General features: G+C 42.0%; 1 protein-coding gene and 1 long non-coding RNA gene across 3 annotated transcripts in view; one reads left to right on the forward strand and one right to left on the reverse strand.

The window, feature by feature from the left end:
• Nucleotides 1-1,397: 1,397 nt before the first annotated feature.
• Nucleotides 1,398-21,090, reverse strand: part of GSG1L (GSG1 like) — a 62,821-nt gene continuing 43,128 nt past the window's right edge. The window contains exons 5-7 of one of the 2 annotated variants that reach the window (XM_082772837.1): nucleotides 18,101-18,268; nucleotides 11,844-11,911; nucleotides 3,540-3,678 (exon numbers count right to left, since the gene is read on the reverse strand). In XM_082772837.1, coding sequence (XP_082628963.1) covers nucleotides 3,656-3,678; nucleotides 11,844-11,911; nucleotides 18,101-18,268 — 259 coding nt within the window. In that variant the 3' untranslated portion in view covers nucleotides 3,540-3,655. Of the gene's footprint in view, nucleotides 1,909-3,072; nucleotides 3,679-11,843; nucleotides 11,912-18,100; nucleotides 18,269-21,090 lie in introns of those variants that run through there. The other variant, XM_082772836.1, reaches the window with a different exon arrangement.
• On the forward strand, nucleotides 8,525-10,868 carry LOC309884134. Its single transcript, XR_014318565.1, has 3 exons — nucleotides 8,525-8,651; nucleotides 10,477-10,599; nucleotides 10,835-10,868. It is a non-coding gene; the product is annotated as an uncharacterized lncRNA (long non-coding RNA).

A 21,090-nucleotide genomic window follows, 5' to 3' on the forward strand; every position in this document is an offset into this window, starting at 1 on the left:
CAGACACACAAACACACAGGACTGTTTCCCATGTATCATCAGCCAGGCGTGTGCATGCTCTTAACACTCTGGTCATTTCCCTCTGTCATAGACCCTGAGCATGGCTGCGGGGCCAAACATGGAAAGCTTGCCAGAAGAGCAGGCAGGCTGCTAGCAGCAGCTGCATGGATCTGCTCTGTCAAGAAGCTGTGGAATTGCTGAGTTGAGAGATGGGACTTTAAAGCATCCTGTGAAGCCGCAGCCTGGAAGGTAGGCAAGAATGCAAAAATATTAAAAGTAAGTGGAAAGAGCAAAGCTTTTTGTCCCTTATTTGTTATAACAGGGACTCCTGGAATATGTGTTTTCTCTCCCAGTCAAGGCTGTGTTAATCAGATCTGAGACAGCTTTTCCAGCACACAAATTGCTGTTCATATACCGTGATGAATATTAGTGCTATTATACTGTACATTTGGAATTATGGAAGCAGGAGAACTTGACTGCAATCAAGCAGCACTTGTCCCTAAATGTCATTGCTCACCAAAAGTACACGAGCTCACGCAGATGTGTACTATCATACATAAAACACAAGGTCTTGGTCTGTGTCACAGGTGCAACACTGTTATGTGGCGAGATGGCATGGTAACCAGCACAGAGTGGCTAAGACAGGCACCAGAGAAGCGTCTTTGCCATGTAAAGACAAAGCATAGTTCAAATATTTGAACTGTTCTGTCAGCTCAGTTATCAGAAGGTGAGAAAGACAGAGGTCACAGACTCCTACCTTTACCTGTTCACCGGTGGATTGTTAACTCCATCATGCCTGAAGTGACCTGGGGATTTCAGCACACTTTTATGTCCTGGCTCTTAGATATCTCCAGTGGACATCTCTTTGGGTGCACTGTAGCTGACAACTGGATTTTTTCCTGTATAACCCAGGATGTGGATGGGCAGAAGAGGGTGGTTTGCTGCATGCCCAGGTTCTGCCCCAATGTGTATTCAAGCTATAATTGTTGATTGATGTGTAAAGTATTTAGACAAAAAAAAAAAAAAAAAAAAAAAGGACAACAAGAAAAAAAAAAAAAAAAAGGACAGGCACAAATTTCTAACAAGTAATGTAATTTAATGAATGATATACTCTAGAAAATAGAAACTACCCAGATGCTGGTTGACAGGTCTGTTTGGGGTGGGGGAAGGCCCTTGCTTGAACACACAATGCCTTGTTTCAATTCTTTTGGCAGTATTCATAGTAGCTGGAAACAATGAAACATCCACATATTGAAAGAGACACTAAGGGGAAAATTTTGTCTTAATTGTGGTAGGTATGCAGAACGTCTTCTCACCCTGTCTCATCAGGTGACATGAAGGGCTCAGAGCTCACCAAGATGTTTACAGATGATTCATACCTAGAAGGGATAGACTCAACCAACTGTAAGTACCGTAGTTCAGTGCTTAAAAATCATCAGAGACGTCTGTCTCACTTTGCAGAAGATTTTATGAACTCGGTGTTATTGCACTTCTTTCTGTGTGCTTTTCTGTATATGTTGTGTCTCTTCCCTCAAGGTCTGGCTGCTAATTCCAGGGAATATGCTTTTCAGAATGTCACAATACACTGTGTACAACTCTGGGTCTATTTTGGGCTTGGGCAGAGATCTTGTGTTGCTTGCCTGTTCAGTGACTGAGTGCTGTAGCAAGTACACATCGCTGAAAAGTGCAGTTAGGATTTTGTGTGCAGCCTTGTAAGGATCATCTTCAGACTGCACCATTGCCTTGAGCTCCGTCAGGGTGTAGCCATTGTAACGCTTGCTGTCTTCTGCCAGGGGCTGCACTGTCTCACCAATGTGTCTCACTTTCCACTTCAAGCATTTCAATTCTTCTTTTACATCTTCTAGTTCTTTCTCCATGGCTTGGAATTCCTCTGTGGTTACAAATCTCCTGCCAAGAAAAGAAGTGGCAGACACAGTGTGGAATTCAGTGTCTCAGTGGGGTAAAATCAGCCCAACTTGCATGGGGTCAGGCTACAGAAACTGAGGTTTGGAAGGAAGGTACCTGCAATGTCACTGAATACACCCTCCAGCTCTTATTTGTCAGACTTCACAGTAACAGCCTATTTTTTTCTGCTGCTGTGAATGGGAAGTTTTTTCAGAGCCTGATCATGCTATTGCTCCCTATAGCTACCTGAAAGGAGGTGGGTGTCAGTCTCTTTTCTCAGGTGACAAGTGATAGGAAATGGCCTCAAGGTGCACCAGGGGAGGTTTAGACTGGATGTCAGGAAGAATCTCTTCATAGAAAGGGTGGTTAGGCTTCGGAATGGTCTGCCCAGGGAAGTGGTGGAGTCCCCACCCCTGGAGGTAATTAGGAAGACTGGGGATGTGGAGCTTAGGGACATGGTGGTGGTGGGTTAGTGGTGGGTTTCTAGTGCTAGGTGGGTGGTTGGACTTTGGTGATCTTGAGGGTCTTTTCCAACCTAAATGATTCCATGAATCTATTGTCAAGAGGCTTTTTCCAAAGTCCAGATGGACTGAGTCTTTATGCCAGTACTGGCACTTAGTTTAAACTCTCTTGCCTCCCCAGGGCTTAGTACTTCTATACTAATCCTAACGTGATGGTGATTGAATGCGGGGCACTTGTGCCACTTGAAGTGGGAACATCATTCGGTAAGATTCACCTTGAAGACCAAAACTAAATGGTAACTGTATTAGCCCACTAGAGGATAAAGGAGGAATGATGGTGGGGGTTGAGCTATATCATGGCAGTTTTGCTTCCCAGGTGGCTGATTAGTAATGGGAGAGAGATGGATTCTCATTTGAAAGGAAATGAGACACATTTATACTGTTTTGTTCAAGGAGCTGAGGTTGACAACCTGGCCCAGGCATGGTCCATACTCAGGTCTGGTTAGCTAAAAAAAAGTGAAGGAAAATATAATGGTTTTGCAGGGTTATGTGAGGGCACAGGGTGATTACAGGAAAACAAATGTTGGAAACATTTAAATTGTAAAAGATTTAAATTGTTTGATAAGACGTTGTTAATGATTGTGTTTCATCTGTACTAAGTTGAATCATTTGAGGACTTAAACACGTGTATGATCTGGTTACATACCTTTCATGATCAGGATCTTCCAGATCTGATTCAAACCCCTTTCCTGTAGTTTTTAATCCAGTTTTAGAAGAGCCAGGAGATTGGGAACTATCTTCAGGAGTCATTGTTGCTGAAGGCCTTGTGCTTTTCCTGGTTGGGGTCAGTGTGTAATCTGATGCTGAAGGTTCTAAGCTGTGTGCTGTGTGAGGACAAAAGGTATAGAAGGAAGTAGCATTGATCCCTGGACTGACTGGAGAGGAGTCAGAGTATTGCTGAGGCTTGGCTGAGCTGGGTGTTAGACTGAGCCTGGGGCTGGATGGGCAAGATGCTGCAATAGTCCTTGCACCAAGTGGGCTGGAACACGAAATTGCTAAATTTTTATTTCTTTGCTCAAATGTCTTGGGGCTTGGTGATTCTCCTGGGGCCAATCTAGTGATGGAGACGATGTCCAGCTGGGTTTGATCCTGAACCATGGAGATCTGTCTGGTTGGTTCTGATGAAAGTGAAGAGCTGCTTGATATGTTGCTGGAAGAGCTTGACGTAGCAAATGGGGGTATTTTCTGAGCATTATGGTCACTCCTGTTCTTCTGAACGCTAGTGACATTTAGAGCTGGGTGTTGTGAAGCCCTGAGGAAAGACAAACACACAGTTTTTCCTCTGGACTGGCCTAATTGCTTATAGAGCAATTTTAGTTCTATTTTGGGACAATTTTAGGTGTATATCCCATAGCTGCATTTGCCCATGGCCTGATTTGGTTCTCATGTCTGTATAAAATCCTCTGCTTCTGATGACCAAGAGCAAAGTATTTGAGAATAAGGCACACAAATTCATGACCAGTTTCTCCTTGGTGCCAGCTAAGCTATCATCAGTGTAATCACTGGCATGTCAGTGTTCTCCTTTTCAAAGTCATAGAGCTCTGTGAGAAATAAGGATTTGGTATTGGGCAAGGACAGGGAAACACAGCAAAGGGAGAAAGTTTCTGGCATATTGATTGTGACAAATTCCTGTAAGAATGCAAGAGGATAAAACCTGACTTGCAGGTTGTCTCAGCACCTGCCTTTGATCATCCCTACAAAGCATGAAGACCAGCCCTCACCTTGGACCCATATGCTTTGGTTTCCTGGTAGCCCTGCATGGTTGCCCAGTGAATCATGGGATGAATAAACAGGCAAGGTAAAAATAGAAGAACTGCACAGAATGATATCATTGTTCCTGTAGTGACATTATAGGACATTTCCTTTATACAGCTCAGAGTGCTATGGACTTTTCCTTCCACCCTAAGTCGTAAACTGTGCACAGGGCTGACCAGCTTTTAGGTGACCGTAAATGCCAATTGTATGGCATTCCAGACTGCCTCACCTGAATACTGTTTTATGTACTTCTTTCCTGGCTGCTGCTGGGAAGGAGAAATCCCAATGCTTTTTGCTATATAGCTAAATCTGACGTAGTTTGGCAAGACTGATGGCAAGAGAGGAAGATGTACCAGTGTAAACTGTAACTGTTCTCATGGATAGCGACTACAGCTAGAAATGCTTTGACCTTGATAGGGAACATGTTCACATTCACTGGGCATCTCACAATTCATAATTTCTGAGAAACAAAGGGCATGACAGATTTCTGTAGTAATACCAGCTGCCAGATGAGTCTTCTTGTGCATCTGGTATGTTCATGTTCCTTTTGTGGTAGAAGATCGCAGAAAATCCTGGTCTGGATATGTTATATATGAGATCTAGTGTTGTTCTGTTAGTAACAGTGCCTTGAATTAACTGCATGTTCACTTCTCCACCTTTCTCACTGTCAGATGCAATTAAACCCCATTTTTAAGGCCCTAAAGGGCAAGCCTCACACCTATTGGCTTCAGTAGGGCTGCTGAAACAATTTAGACCTTTGCTAGATCACAGAATAATTATCAAGTTTAAATCAAATTTAGAATTTTTATAATTGGAAGAGCAGACAGTAGCAGAGCTACTGAATATAAACAGAGCCAAAAGGCAGTGTAATATGAGTTAGCAGGAGAGTAAACAAGGCCAAAGTTGGGGGAACACCCTTCCTCACAAGTCCTTGCTTTCAAAAACTGACTGAACAGGGGATGTGAAGACATTTCCAATGGCATAATTAAAGATGCTACAGAGCTGGATCTAAGATTCAAAACAGACTCCCTACCTACAAGGTCGCAGCCCTCATCCAGTGCAGCAGAGTTGAGGAGAGAGGGGTTTGAACTCCTGCTGCACTTCATTGCCAATTCAGATGTCAAAGGAGAACATGACATGTTCAAAGCCAAGGCGCTAGGGATGAAGCGGTCTCTGCTTGTGGCACACCTGGAAGGCTCTAACTGAATCACAGTTAGGAAAGGTAAAGCCTTAGTGTTGCTGGAGGAAAGGTAAATTCTGGATGCTTCTGCATGTTCCTTGCTCCCCATCCCATCTCTTGACAAAAGGCTTCTCTTTGCTCATAAAATAAATGTTTTGGGATTTTCTAATGCAGCATTTTTTTCTGGGGTTAAGTCCTGCCCGCACACTACGTGTAGCTTAAATGGGCTGGAACCCTTATCAGAGATATCTCAGCCAATGGCCTAGGACTGTGACCATCCTGGGATCTTGCCATTACTTAGGCATCATCAACAACGGTGTTTTTCCTTTTTACAAAAAAATTGCATCTTTAGTAAAATGGAGAAATTGTCATCTTTTCCTGTTTTTGGAAGTGTTATGCCATCATAAATAGAAACTTCAAGCAGCTTCACAATGCTGTCTTCTCTAAGCCAAATTTGAACTGGGTTTCCAGCTTCAGAAGTGAATCCCAACACTTAGTCCTCTTTACTACTTGTAATAAGTGTCTTTTTTTTTTTTTTTTTTTTTCCTGAGGCATCCCAGCCTATCACTACGTATTCCTTACTAATATGTGAACACATTTTACAAGCTCTCTCTAATAAGCATAATTTGTAAAATTGGCCACCTTTTACCAGTTTCTAAAGTTGGGTTTTATTTGCTATTTAAATTAAAGCATTATTAGTAGAAAGACTTCCCTGAACAAATTCTCTTAAGGGCAGTGTTACAGAGAATATTTTAATTTTGGCCTTCAGTATTCAGGTGTTCTGACAGAATTTATGGCTCAGTCCTTAAACAGCTATCCAAGGATCTGAAAAGCCTTAGAAAAGCTTTTATACAAAAGCTCAAAAAATAAGGCTCTATCAGGTGCTTTTGCAGAAGACTGGATTTTTCTATACTAGTCTACTGTTCATTTTTCTGAAGGGGTTTAGAAAGACACTTCTTATGATCTTATAACTTTGCAGTTAATACTTTCATGCTTTATTCAACTCAGAACATATCTGCAGCTGAAATGCAGTATGATACCTGGCAACTCTCAATGGTATAGGTTCAAAGGATAATTCCAGCCATTTTGCAGAATAAACTCCAAGACAGATTTTTTGAATTTGTCGACTCATGGTTTTGATTCAGGTCACTGAAGATGCTTTCCTTTCTTCACTACAAAACCCCATGTTCAGAAAATACTTTTTGCTGTGGAAAAGTGGAGGAAACTTGTTCTGACAATAGCAAAACTCATTTTAAGAGAACTGAAATGAAGATACATTCTGTAATTTTATATATATATATTTGTCCTGAAATATCTTGTACTGTAAAACTAATTGAACATTAAATGAACAATAATCCTTGCTTACATTCTGGAAGAAATATAACATGCACAGTACATGTAGCTAAAATGCTATTTGGGTGCATATGCAATCTGCAATACTTCTCACATCTTTAGCAGTGTTGGACGGGGCTGGTTTTTGTTTTATTTTGTTTTGTTCTTTATAGTTCCTGGATTAGCTGTAGAAAATGGTACATTTATGGGAAGACAATACTTAAAAGAGTGTGACAAAAATCAGTTTCATAACACATTGAAATTTCTATATGAAACTTCCCAGTTCACTGGTGCACTGGAAGAAAAAGCAAGTATTATAAACTATCACTTTCTTTTACTTTTGTATCCTTCAATTTTCACTCTTCCCAGTGCTTAACATGGGACCGAATTTACATTTATCATTATGTTTCTCACAGGAACAGAGGGACTAGGTTGCTTAAGAAGAAATCTGGAGTTTGTTAAAGCAAAATGTCAAGTCTGGATTTTAGCAGAGGTAAATGAGGACAGAACTGAGACTTATAACTTTGGAGTTTTCTAGTGGGCAAGGGTTTAGACAGGACTAAAGACAGGACTGAAATTCCCATTGCTTTCAGTATAGCAAGACTGGTTCTTAGGTCTGTAACCATAGTGCTTTATCAGAGGGGATTTTTTTTCACTTGTTTTTATGCAGTGAATCACTGTGAACTGAATAAATTACAGGAACAATCTCAGGACTTGGAGTTGAAATCAATGCTGACATGAAACAGGAAGGTGATTGCAGCTGTCATGTGCCTCCACAAGGAGAATCCTTGACTCAGCTTTGAGCAACATTTCAAACGCATCAAGCCCTTGTTGTCTGCCTTTTTCCAGCCCTGTGCTGCTCAGCATATAAAGCATGTTCCCTGTTGTTAGAGTGACCTTGTCTACTGTCTGTGCCTTGCCCTCTCCAGCTGAGCTTGTGCAATATACTTTCTGTAGCACTGAATTCGAAGATAGATGAAAGTTTCTTGCAAACCCAGCACTACCTTGCCTCTGTGGCTCCTGGAACCAAGAAAAAGCAGCAGATTTTCATTTTTATGAATCATTCTCATCATATTTTAAATCTAGATTGCTTCTGATGATCTTGTTTGAATAGAAAAAGATGACAATATGCTTTAAATTGAAGCACTGAGAGGCTGTTTGCATAAATCTTACTGTAGACAACCAGGGGTAGGAGGATGGTGGAAGAACTGTGGGATGGACCCTGGGGAAATGACTGCAGGTGATGATATGAGAACAAAATGGATTTTTTTCAAGGCCTCCTCTCAGTCAGGCGACCCTCTAAAACGCCCACACTGAAAAAACAATGACTATCTTATTTTAATGATGAATGCATTTTGAATAGTCTTTCATTTTTCTGCAAGAAAAGGTAGTGTCCTGGACCCTGGGTTAATCTGCCTCAAATAGCAGCCAAGGCTTTTTGACACAGACAACAAGCAAAAAAATGGAGAATATGCTATTTCCTGCTATTGGCCCTTCTGAGCTACCTGTCACCTCTTTAGCTTTGCCACAATATCCATTCCTCCGTGTTCGTTATGTCTCCTGCCTCTTTCTTACCCCTTGTTCTACATCTGTTCTCTGTACCTCTCCCATCTGCTCTGTGGACCCCAAGCACATTGATCAAAGCAGCAGGCTCATATTAATGCCTAGTGATGGGAGAGGATTGGAGGAGAGAGTGGAAGTGGTATGAACATACAGATGTCTGAAATCAGGTATAAGTAATAACAGTAAGCATTTCTTACTCACAAATAACTGCAAAACAATAACAACAAAGATATCCTGATGTGAAACTTCTTCTATCATTTTTGTATAGCAACTGCCCAACCAGTGCATCGAGATCTCCGAGCCCTGCACATCTGATAGAAAAAGTTGAGACCTGCAAGGTCAAAAAAGACAACAAAAAGGCTACTGAGAGTGTTTAGACATTTGGAGTGGAAATGGTAAGTTTGTTATGAAAAAAATAGGGCTGGAGTTATTAGGTGTATAAGTGCCAGTGCCATACATTTGCAGAGGAATCCAGCTCTGGGAGAGCAGAGGATGTCAATTTATAGCTAGAGCTCCATGATGTTGTTCTTAGCCCAGCTCAGGCAAGTTTCCCTGTTAAAGGAAAATTATGGTTTAGTGATGGACGATACATGGTTTAATGTATAATTATCAAGACTGGCTATTGTATAACTCTGATCGAGACTCCCAGAATCAAGCTTCTGATAGATTTATAATTAAAGGCCATTTTTCAAAATGGATGCTTAGTCTCCTAGCAGAGGAACCTGAGATCTTTGAGTCCTGTCCTGTCCTAAGGCCGTGTTACCTGCAATCTCACATTTCTCCTGATCTGTTCTCAAACCTTTACTATCCTCTCCTCTAAAGTCACCTGTAGAGTGGGTGTTTGTCTTCTATGATTGCTCAGCCTTGTCCTTTTAATCTTTTATGTAAATGTTTTAGCATTTTGCTCTACAGTGGCACTCAGTGAAAACCCTCTCTCTACACAAGATCCAGATATTCAGTTTTGTCATTGTGTAAGGACAGGAAAAAGGATGGTATCTGAATATGAGTGAATATTCTTGATATATTGTCTGGTTCAAATTAGAACAACCTTGCAGCATTTCTAAGTGAGATCAGCTGGCAAGTCCTCCAGGGAACGAAATGCCAGTTGAAGTGGGTCGTAGGAAATAACTTCTGGTTATACCTCCATGTGTCCTACTGGTACGGGACAACCTCTGCGTGAAGACTTCAAATACGAGTCATATAAATATAGATGGACTGGCCAAATCTGAAAAGCTGTTAAAGGTTTAGCTTGTGGTCTGTGAAGCTCTGGCATGGTGTCTTGTATTTGTCTATAAGGCTTTTCCTTAAATAAATGGTCTTCAGTCTTTTGAAAAGTCACCACAGTTTGTTACTGAGTGTGTGGATGATCAGTCAGTACCCTGCTTTCTCACCTGGATCAACTAGTGGGGGTGAAAATCTAATATCATTACAAGGTCTCAGATTTATTTGTGATATTTTCACTCTCGGCTTCAGTTTGACCTAGATACATTAGCTGTCTTGCTGGTTATGAGTCTTGTTACAGAGCTAAGTAATAATCAGCTACTGATAGTCACGTTTTCCAATTAATTCAATTCCTAAGTTGATTTATCAAGAGATTTATGAACTGGTCCAGGGAAATAGCTCTGTATAGTGAGTCTTTCACTCTGGGAAGTTCCAGGATTAAGATAAATCTTACTTTTGCCATTGAATTTAACATAAATATGGATGGACTCCTGTGTAGGTTTTGTGATGAATTTTGGCCATTTTATCATGAAAAGAAGGGGTGACAGTTCTGTAGCTATTGTATATCATAAGATAAACCCGCTGCCAGTCAAATGAAGAAATGAGAGAAGTTTATGCTAAAGTATCACTCAGAAAAAGGGAACCAGAATGTTCTGGGAAAACACTTGAGGACAAGATAACAGGAGGAACTAAAATGAACTTATAGTGACTTGCAAATTGTGTTGGATTTGCATCTGCTCCTGGAATGGCAAGGTGTGGTGACGTGCAGAAATTCTCTTTTTCAGATGTATTTCACATCTCCTGACTTTTCTCTCCCATCCAGACCTTGCCCAGTTATGTGTCTCTTTTAACTGGAACACTGTAATGGTCTTTACAAATAAAAACACAGCGTTGTCTTGAAGACTGGTTAGCTGAAATGATGCCCTTTGTATAATGCTCGTATTGCTACTATTGCTTATTAGCTTAATGGTATATGTAGTTTTTCCTGTTTGCTTCCAGAAGCAATTGCCTGTATTTGAAGACACGGAGATGGACACATTGAATGAAGCACACCAGATGATTTGGATACCTGACTTCTCATTTGCAGTTTGCTTTTACAGATCTGTCATCACAGCTGTTGAGGTAAGCTACGTGTCTTTCAAAGGGAAGTACTGGGCAGGGCTGAGCAAAGGACCAACAGAGCCTTGGTTCTATTCTTTGGAACACTTCATGATGTCAAGAATTTTTATTTGTTCTTTGAAACAAAAAACGTTGGACAGTCATCATAATAAAATAAGCACATTTGAGCACTAGCATTAGCTTGATAGGGAGGGAGTTTTCTTGGGAAATATGACCCAGAACAATTTCATACTAATAGATTTCTTCAGGCCTGCGAAAACAAAGGATGTGGATCTGCCTGTGGAAAGTTCTACAACTGCCATGACATTTTCAAGGAGCAAGAGTTACCAACTGAGCTGATGACAGAACAAGTCTGTGAGCTGTACTAACACTAGCACGTCTCTGTGGAGACCACCTGGAGAGCTGTTCCAGCTGGTCTGATGAGGAAGTAGAACCATTAATCATTAGGCTTGTGGACACGAAGCTTCCATGAGTATGTGGCTGAGATGTGCATCTCAACAAGACGGAAGCAGCAAAATGCTACTTTTATTAGCACAGACTTAATCCTAGAGCTCTGTCAAGCAAGTCACTTTCCCCATCCTCCCTCCTCCTGAATGAAGAATCATTTGCTTTCTTTGCAAGGAAATTGATGGAGACACAACACCTCTTTCCTGAAGTAAGTAAAAAAAAAAAAAAAAAAGTGTAGTATTAAGAGCAGGACAGGAGCCATCCTCCAATATTGCTCCATACATTGAACCATTGTTTCCCATAGCTTAAAGCAAGATTTTTTTTTCTTTTTCAAATGATGAATAAAAGCATAACAAATTTCTGAGTAAAGATTAATAGAAGTGCAAACAAAAGGCATTAATTATATAAATGTTATTGTCTATCAAAGCTGCTTTCAATCATTTTTATATTCAATAGCATGCATCATCATAAAGTGGTGATAAATATAGATGAAAAATGGTAGCGATAATGAAAGTTATACAGGTGTAAATTATAGCATATCTTTAAACTACTATGAAATCACAGCTTTTTGAGATAGCATAAAATTATAGGATATATGTACAGCCTAAATTGAATCCTGGAGAATTTTGTACTCTTCATATACTAGTTGATTACTGTTTGGGCAACATTGTCTGGGAAACTTACAAACCTCTGTTTACAGTGCTTCCTACTCCAAACCTTATTCTTAACTCCAAGAAACCAGTTGTGGGGACAGTACAAGCCATTGTGTGCCAGACATATTCAGAGCCATAATCACTTACTATTTGGGGAGCAGCTATGGAGGCACTGTAACCTCAGGTCCCCAGCCTCAGCCCTCTCCTCCTCAGTCCTGGAAAAGAGAATATAGAAGTAGCACCTTTAACAGAAACCAAGGCTGCTCCCAAATGTACAGAAATTGAAGGGTCAAAAAAAAAAAATAAGAGAACATCATACCTGGGCTCCTCCATCTATAGCCAGCCAGGCCCATTATGGTGATCGTAACAGTCTCAGGAAGGACTCAGTTCCATTGGTCTTGCCCCTCTCAGGGGAAAACTTATGTAAAGAGGCCATGGGGAATAGAAATGAGGGGCTCAGGGCTGCATCTCTCCCATTCTTTCACTTTTTAGGATGCATTTAAGCATCAGGGACTAACAGCATTGTATAGTACGTGTGTGCTGGGAGTGGCTATGTTGATAGTGTTACACCATTTAAATGCCAGTTTGTAATTTTCCAGAAGGAATAGCTCTGCAGATAGACCCTCCTGTGTTGCAGAATAATGTGCAGGATAAAGTACAGAATAAATTCAAGGCAGAATGTTACACTCATCCTTGTGTGCTATTCAAAGGTGAATAGTCAGATGTGAAATTCTTATTGTTGCCCATGACAAGATATTGACCTTGTAAAGAGGAAGTACTGCAGGTCAGTAGCTAAAAACCTGTTCAAATACCAAGGTGACCAAAGAAGAAATCAAAGCAAGAGTCTGACATATCTTTTGACAATATGAGCTGCATGACATTTTTATGTGAGTACAATGAAGTTAGAGAAAGAAAGGTCTGATTAAGATACATTAAATAAATGCACAAAAACTAAAAAATTGTGCTTAAAAATAATGACTTAAAAATAAGTTTGGATTCTCAAAGGGTCAGGAACAGTCCTAATTTATTACTTCTGCAATAATAGTTTTACTCCTGACATCTGTTTCAAACTTCTCCCAGCATTTGAAAACTACATTTTCTAGCCCTCCAGAGACAGTTTGTCTGCACTGGTATCCATGTCAGTTTATACTCACTTCTAGTTAGAACTTCACCAGTAACATCTGCCTGATGTTTCATCAGTTTGCAGATCAGAGTAAGGGCTCAGTCAGCAAGAAAAATGCTGTGAAAATAGCTCAGTACCACAATGGGTTTTGATGGACAGTTGAAAGTTGGCAAAAACTGGATGGATGAATTAACTGTGGAAGGTTGAACTTTCCAGATTTGCTTGATAAATCTGTATGCTGGCTTGACAATTGCTATGAAGTGAGATTTGCTTCACAGGGAGTAAAAGGCTGGGTATCAGAGTGGTGGCAGGGCCATGCTGATCTCTTTAACCTCTCTCTGAGAGGTTCCCTCTCCCACCGGTGCCAGGGTGGGCTGACCTCCTTACCCCATCTGCAGTGGCTACAGGTCCAATGGGATGCAACACTTCTGGCCTCACATGGCCTGACCATGCCTGGATGAGTTTTCAAAAGCTGCTGATCTTCCTCCTCTTGCCAACAGTAAAAGAGGTCACTGTCTAGTTCAAGTTTACTCATATCATTTCAATAGCTTTTTATTCCTCGATTAGGTACTGACTAGTCCCTCTCCATGAAAAGCTCCCCTGAATTTGATTTCTGCCCTTTCAGCCCCCCTATCTGAACCCTAAGCTTCAATTCTCCATACTCTTATCCAAAGCCTCCATATTCCCTCACCCTAGATCCTCCTCTCTGCAGCTCTGAACGTCCTTCCCATGTGCAGCACAGCTGACGTACTTCTTGTGGTGTGGAGACCAGTGTTCACAAGCAGCAGTAATGCAGACAGGGTAAGGCTCACATGCTGTGAGGAGGGGATGGAGTGAGCTGGTGGGGAGGAATGGGCTGGGGACTATGTAGCTCATCCCCTGCACAGGTTGTGAACACGGTGCGCGCTTCTTGAAACAGGAGCCGTCAAGGGAACATCATCTAATACGTTGCTAGTTAATCTTCAGTTGGGGTCTTAGGGAGTCCTCAAGAAAAGCTGGTGCAGATGCATATGGTTAAAATTAAATGAAATACAGTGATGTTATGTTTGAAAAAGTACTTTCAGGAGGGGTGTTCTGTTGTCTTTTTATATTTTTTTTATTCATAAAACAAATGTCTTCTCTGGGAACAAGGGCTTATAGATATATGTTCCAACAAAAAACTTACTTCAGACAAAATGGGGCTAACTCTTCTTCCCTGTCTCCCAGATGATGAACTGCAGCTGTGGAGACTGCTGTTGAAGCTTTAACTTCCTCCAAAAATATATATTCCTCTTAGAAAACTGCCCATTGCTCTAAGTCTTTTCAACACAGAGGTTGTTTGCATGTGTACCGTGGATGCTGAATGCGTACTGAGGTAGAGAAACATGCAAAGAAGAGGGTAGTGATATATACAAAGCAAGTGGAAGGAAGAGAGGCTGGATGGTTTTATTTAAATGTTTTGAAAAGGAACATGGAGGTGTAGGAGTAGGTGGGAAGGTGAAGTATCCTTGGATATATGCACAAGAAGGAAGGGGAGTCTAAGTTATTTTCTATTTGTGCAAAAGAACATCAGAGCTAGAGGAAGTCATGTGCTTGCTGAAACTGTTGGCACTTACTTGGTGATGCAAGGAATCTAGAAATATGTTGCTACTAATCACTGTTTCCAGCACCCCTGCATACCCAGGTGATGCTGACCATGAGCATGTTAACTTAAAAAAAAAAAAAAAAAAAAGCCTGCAATGCCACATGGCTTTAGATCTCTAGAATGATCCCATGATAATCCTTCCTTAGGACTTGTTATTACACACTCATATATAACAATTAAAATAATACAAAATAAAAATAAGAAGATCGTAAACATGAAGTACATTAGTTGACAGTGAATATACGATCAAGCATCAACAACATAGTAAGAATGCTTTAATTATCAGTCCAGAAATGTAAGACATTGGTAGCCTAAATGTGTTTGCTGGGAGGTCTGTGTAGTGTCATGCTGCAGGATGAACAGGGATGTGGCAGAGATGTGCTCTGCATGAGAGGTCTGAGAGGTGCTAGGTCTGTGATAGTCACTCTGAGGGGTACATGTGCAGTTTGGGGGTACATGCCTCCATCCCATGGATGGGAAGAGGATAAGTGTCATACAAATGTGTATTTTTGGCTACCTTTATGAACAGGAATAGTTTCATTTTAGGGGCCCGTTGTGGGACCTCTCATTGTCTGCTGCGGCAGCACATGGTCTGGGGATGCCACATGCTCGGGCTGTGTTTGCCAGGTGTGTGTGAAAGAGACTGGAGGATATGGCCAACTAGTGAACTGTTCACACAAACTCAAAAGGATCAAGGAAGCTGGAAGGACAGAATAAAATATACAGCCTTGTCATAGAGCAAGTGGTAGAGACAAGAATATTAAACACAGGTCACCTCTCACCAGTATGAAGGCTGTTCAATACATATGTTGCCCAGTATGGCACTTCTTTTGAGTCATATATATGTAATGAGAATTAAAAAAGACATGGATTTATACTGGCCATAGTGTCTTTTTGTCTTGGGCATACATGTGCTAAATACCCTGTTAGTTGCATGGCTAAGGTGAAGCCTTCCTCCCAAGAGACGTGAACAAGCCTTTGGGGCTGGATTCAGCTCGTCATGTTTGGTGGGCCAAGCTAAGTCATTGACCTGTTTATCTAGTGTGTTGGTGTGAAGGTCTCTGAGATTACAGCTCCAACATGAATTTGATTGTCAAGTGTTATGTGATATTGTTTTACTTGTACATAAAAATGGCAAGTCTGTGTAGTATGGAGTGTGCAAGAATCAAAATCAAGCCACACAACACAGATGTGGGATAAAGAGGGTTACAGTCCCCTATGCAGTTTTTTTTTTTTTTCCTATTTACTGTTCCAGAAAGGGCAGCAGTGATATCTTATAAAGTTTCCTTAGCATTTCCCAATATGATGCAACATATTCTGTTGCTTACAGTTCTGCTGGTCTCACATCTGCCATTCTCAGTTCAGTAATTCAGCTATTTCCCCCTCACTTTGTGTTTCTCCTAAGACACACAGGGACCACTTCCCCTTCACTGTCTGTACTTTTTTTTACACACAAAATATTTTTAAAAACTCGCTGTTGTCTCTAAAAGCAAAATTAGGAAAGTCATGGTTGGTTGAATCATTTCTTTGATCCTTCCGGATTGTATGAAATGTAGAGAGAAAATCTGGAATTTGGCAGAGAAGCAATTGTAACAGCAGAGCCTATTAGTTAAGGTTGGCTAACCAAAGGAAAGTTATAAGCAGTAAGGTCTCTAGTTTTTCCTGCTCAGGAGGACTCCTCAATTTGCTACCGAAATGTCTCATCATGCTAAATTTCCTGTCTCCTCAAAGCTCCCCAGCCACTCTTCCACCACTGAGAAACTGCTACATCAGTCAGAAGAATGAGAATGAATCCTCCCTATGTTTTCTGCAGCCAAAATCTCTTTACATTGCTTCTAACAATCGGCTTTTGGTGAGGATTCTCTGCACTTATTAGCTCCTTGTTGCATGAAGGCACACCTAAAGAGCCTATCAGACATTCCCTGTTGTCTGAGGTCAATGTTTTTGTGTTCTTCACATTCTGCAATGTTAAGCAAAGCTTCATGTGAAAGAAGGAGGGCACCAAGTGCACAAGTGCAGCCTCACGGGCTAACAAAGAGTACAGAGCCGTAACTAGTAGAACTCAGAATAAATTAGCATACTTTCTGACAAGGCATGCCTATATCCTAGTCATTAACCCATACTGCCCTTCAGAAGGACGTTGCAAAGTCCAAGGCCTTTTCTGTGCTTTTTATTGAATAATTATTCCATATGCAATAAACTAATTTATATTATATGATGTCAGCACCTTCCAGAGTGGCTGATCTGCATCCCATCTCTGCTGCCAGCAAGCGTAATTGCTCCAGTAGCTCATGTGGGCTGTCTCCTCAGGCACATTGTAAACCCCACTGGTGACAAGCACAAGGTGTGTGTTCTAGAGAAAGGAGAATAACTGGTATAACTGATACATTGCAGATGGTTATGATGAGTGAGTAGCAAGGTGGAGACTGCTGATAAGTGTTTAAGTTTATGGGCAATGATTTTTGAGTGTAAGTGCAGGGGAAGGGAATGGGAAGGGAAGGCAGGATTAGTGTGTCACAGACCAAATATAGAACTACACAGGAGGCCAAAGAATACGTGGGAGGTGAGCAACATATGTGAGGGGGAAGACCAGTGCATATACCATAACTGTGTGTTGACAACGTTTGTACCTCTACCCCTGTACCCCTATCCATATAGAGGAGGAGGTAGTACTATAGGGGGTGCTGGGCATGCAGCAAGAATATGTAGGGTCTGGGTGGCAGATGAGAGTGATAGCTTTTCTCTGGAGGTCAGGAAATATTTTGTAATAAATGGAAAATGCCTGTTAGAGGTTTTCCTAGTGGTCCTGTTCTTGTCATACTGGTAAGCACACTCACAGGCCAAGGAAGGAGCAGAATATGGACCTTATATCTCGTGATGAGGGCCAACTGGCCACCGAGAAGTTGGCTGTGCAGAGCCACAGCCACAGGCCTGTGCCTTGCGTGGTGGGCACTGCCTGGTGATGGTCACACAGCATGGGGCCAGCAGTGGGACGGGTGGGCCATGGCACCTGCAGGCTGTGTTTGTAGACAGTGTAAAAGAGTGTTTCTGGGCCTTCAGAGCTCAAATGGAATTTGAAGTGAACCTAAGACCCCTGGAGCAGCATGTGTGGCAGTGTGGGTGTTTTTGCAAAGGAGCATGGCACCGCAATATGATATGTGCACTATTTTTGTGTAGCGGAGCCCAGGATGGGTTGTAGCATGTGAATATGGAAGATGGCAACTCAAATGTAGCCTGGTGGTGGCTGGAAAATGTCTCAGCAACTACTAGATCTTTAGGGAGGTGCCTGTGACATGCTCTGAGAAAGGATGGCTGTAACAGTTGTTATACCCCCACAACTTTACCTTTTCTCAGGGAGGGAAAATCTGATTGCATTTGTAACATAGCTTCTTACGTATTCCTATGAATCAAATGCATTCTGTAAGGACTTATCAGTCTTGTGTTTTAATGAGCACATACGAAAAGGCAGGCACTGGGACATCACAAAATTTAAGTAAAAACAGATCAAGCAGGATCTTTTGCGTCTCTCTTTAACACACATCTCTGCGTATCTCAAAGACTTTGCCCACATGTGCTGAAATGGGCGAGAGCCTAGGTTTTCTGAGATTTGCAGAGTCCATGAAAACCTCCACTGACCGAGAGACTGTCTGCACTGACCTTTCTCTGAAGTACTTGATGGCTTCCTGGTCTAGGAAGTTCTGTTCTTCTCGAAAGCCCTGCTCAAAGATTTTGCGCTTGTGTCTGAACTCAATGACAGTCTTAGTGTAAGAGTTCAAGGTAGTAACGGAGGCCGCCATGCAGCAGGTGAAAGAACCCCATGCCAGACTGTGGAGAGAGAAACCAGCAAACAGAGCTGGGTTAAGACAGCAGCTCATGTCATATTTCTGAAGCCAAGAGACACACATACACAGGATGTGACTAGGCAGGTAAGTCAGCAGTGACAAACCCGTCCTCCTCATCTTACCTCCAATGACTTGTGGCACATGCTCAGGCATGCAGACAGATGCTGTGCTGGGCACAGCTTTAATCCCATGGATGAGTGCTAACGTTAGCACTTGGGGCACTGACAGAAGAGTCTGACATGTCTAGCTTTCCTTTTGAAATGTTTTAGAGCCTAGCAGACAAGTGCTAAAATGTATAGAGCAGTAATGAACACCTGGAAGGAGTTGTGCAGAGAATTGTAACACATATTGGGCCCCTGGAAGGTCTCCAGCATCCATGGGAGACTGGCTCCAGAGCTACTTAGTGAATGGTTTCTATTTCATTTTGCCTTCCTCAGACTACTGTATTTCCATTTTTCCTGGTTCATGGACATTTCTAGCATGCCTGGCTTATATCCGGTGTCTGAAAGCCTGACCAGATTAGAAGACAGCACTTCCATTCTGTGGAGACATCCAACCTGAGGGCAGTGCTCCAAGCAAGCAAGTGGTGCTAGCCAACCTCAGTCAGCCAGTGGCAGGACACCTATAAGTGACGACCAGGAACATGGGGAGACAGGGAGAAGGAAGATGGAAGTAAAAAAGTGACTGTCCCAGTACCAGGCTGGAACAGCAGTGTTAGCCTGGGTCTCCTGGCAAGCAGAATCCAGCTGGGAGCTGTTCCGCTCATTGCTCGTGGGTTAGGTTTCCCTCCTGTGTGCCTTCTGCCTCCAGCCTTTGCCTGATCTTATGTTCAGATGTAGCTGGGGGGACTCCCAGGCCCAAGGAATTCAGGGTTTTTTTCAACACGAAATTGGAGCACAAACAAGGCACTGTTTTCCCCCCTATTGTTTGAAGGACTTATCCTTGTTCAGGCTCCCCTCCCATCGCATTCAGCCCATCAGCTCCAGCTGCATCTATTTCATATTGGCTTAATCACCTGTCAGCTACACACTTTACCTGCTCCTTTCTTTCATCCTTTCTATAACCAATTTTAATGTTGATATAAATTATGCAGAACAGAAAAAATACAACCACAGTAGCATTATCTCATAAATAAGCATTATAAACTGAGCTCTCAGCATGAACTGTGAACTGTTTCCCAAACTGCAAATGTTCTGCAGACAGGGAAACAGTCCTTCATTTCAAATTAGACAGCACATATTCATGAACTGAAAAACCTGGGAAAAAATGGTTCAAGTAAACAGAAAAGGCTTATTTCAATGATTTCAAAATTCAGTGCATAACAACAGTCCTTTTATAGACTCCCATGGTAATGAAGTGTGTGGAAGCAGCCCTTCCCTAATCAGTTGTGAACCTGTTTGCCAGATGCAATCAAATGAGAAGGAAGTTTAGTGAACCCCTGGGGGGATGAAGTTCCCTTAGGCTTCCCATGGTTGGGTGAAGACGTGGAAAGGAAACTTGTGCTATGTGTAAATGTCCAGGCACAGGGAAGCCTGGCATGTGACTTCATGCACAGAGTGCATGGAAAAGCTCCAACAGCCCCAAACATTTCCAGCTGGTCTCCAGATCTATATCAAAGAAGAAGCCAGCTGAAACCACATGCTTCACTGTGCCCACTTAGTGCCTGGGGAATAACACACGGAGAACATTTTCTCTTGAATGCTTCTGATCATTTCTAATCATTAACTCAGAAATGCTGAAAGGTTCAGAGAAGGAAATGCAGAAAGACTCTCGGTGTGACCTCAGGTCTGGCATTTGGCAAATCATAATAATGAGGCAATTATGATTGATACGGTTTAGTTTTTAAGGACCCTGGTTAAATGTCATTCATTTTTTTAAGTGTAAAGAGCACTGAGTTACATCATACCCTCGTGAAGACATCTTTAAAAATAATGCCCCTCCATGCCAGCTGTGCTGAGGTGTGGTAGGACTGTATTTGCACTGCCTCTGGTAACTCAGCTCAGGTCTTTGGCTCAAACAGCTCAGACTTGTGCATTTGTTTTCTTTCTGGAGTGGCCAAGCCTGAACTCCCATTGATCCTTGGAAACACTGAAACTCTCTGCCTAGAGAATCCATCATCCCATTCCTGGTGTGCACCAGAGCATGGACCAACCTCCAGGCTTTGCCAGAGGCCTAGAAAAGGAGTCAGATAGCATGGACTGAGGGGTGCATTTTGAACCCTGGGACTTCTGAGCAGATCACAAGCAGCTATTGCTTATTTTGAGGAGAGGTATAATTATCATTCCTATCCAATAGAAAGGAATTGTAGTCACAGAAAACCATTTCTCCTTTTGTCACGTTTGAAATGAATGACAGTCTCCAGCTCTATTCATGACCTTTGGCGCTTGGGGAGGCTGTTCCCTGGCACCTTTCAGCGGTGTTGCAATTCTCTGTGCTCTGGTAGGTGGTCTAGAGGGATGCTGCTATGATACTTTTTACAAGATGCTGTAAATGATGCACTACTATTCAAGGGTATTTAAATCTCATGCTTCTGGCCATCAACTGGAGCCAGGCAGAGCAGAAAGAAATTCCTAAACGTGCATTTTCTAAACCCACCAGGTTGTGTGGGCACTTGTTTTTAACACTTTTACAAGTGGGTGTTCAAGGCTGGGCAGTGCCAGAGGTAGCTGTGATGCACTGGTCTGCACAGCTGTAATGGTTTGGGTGTTGCTGAAGGGAAGAAGCCTTGCTTTGGCTGTGTTTGAGTTTCAAATCTTCCTTTCCCAGGTCTGCGCCCTGTCACTGGCACAGTATGAGGAATCCTCT

This window comes from Aythya marila (genome assembly GCF_965140915.1).
Source record: "Aythya marila genome assembly, chromosome: 15".
NCBI lineage: Eukaryota > Metazoa > Chordata > Aves > Anseriformes > Anatidae > Aythya > Aythya marila.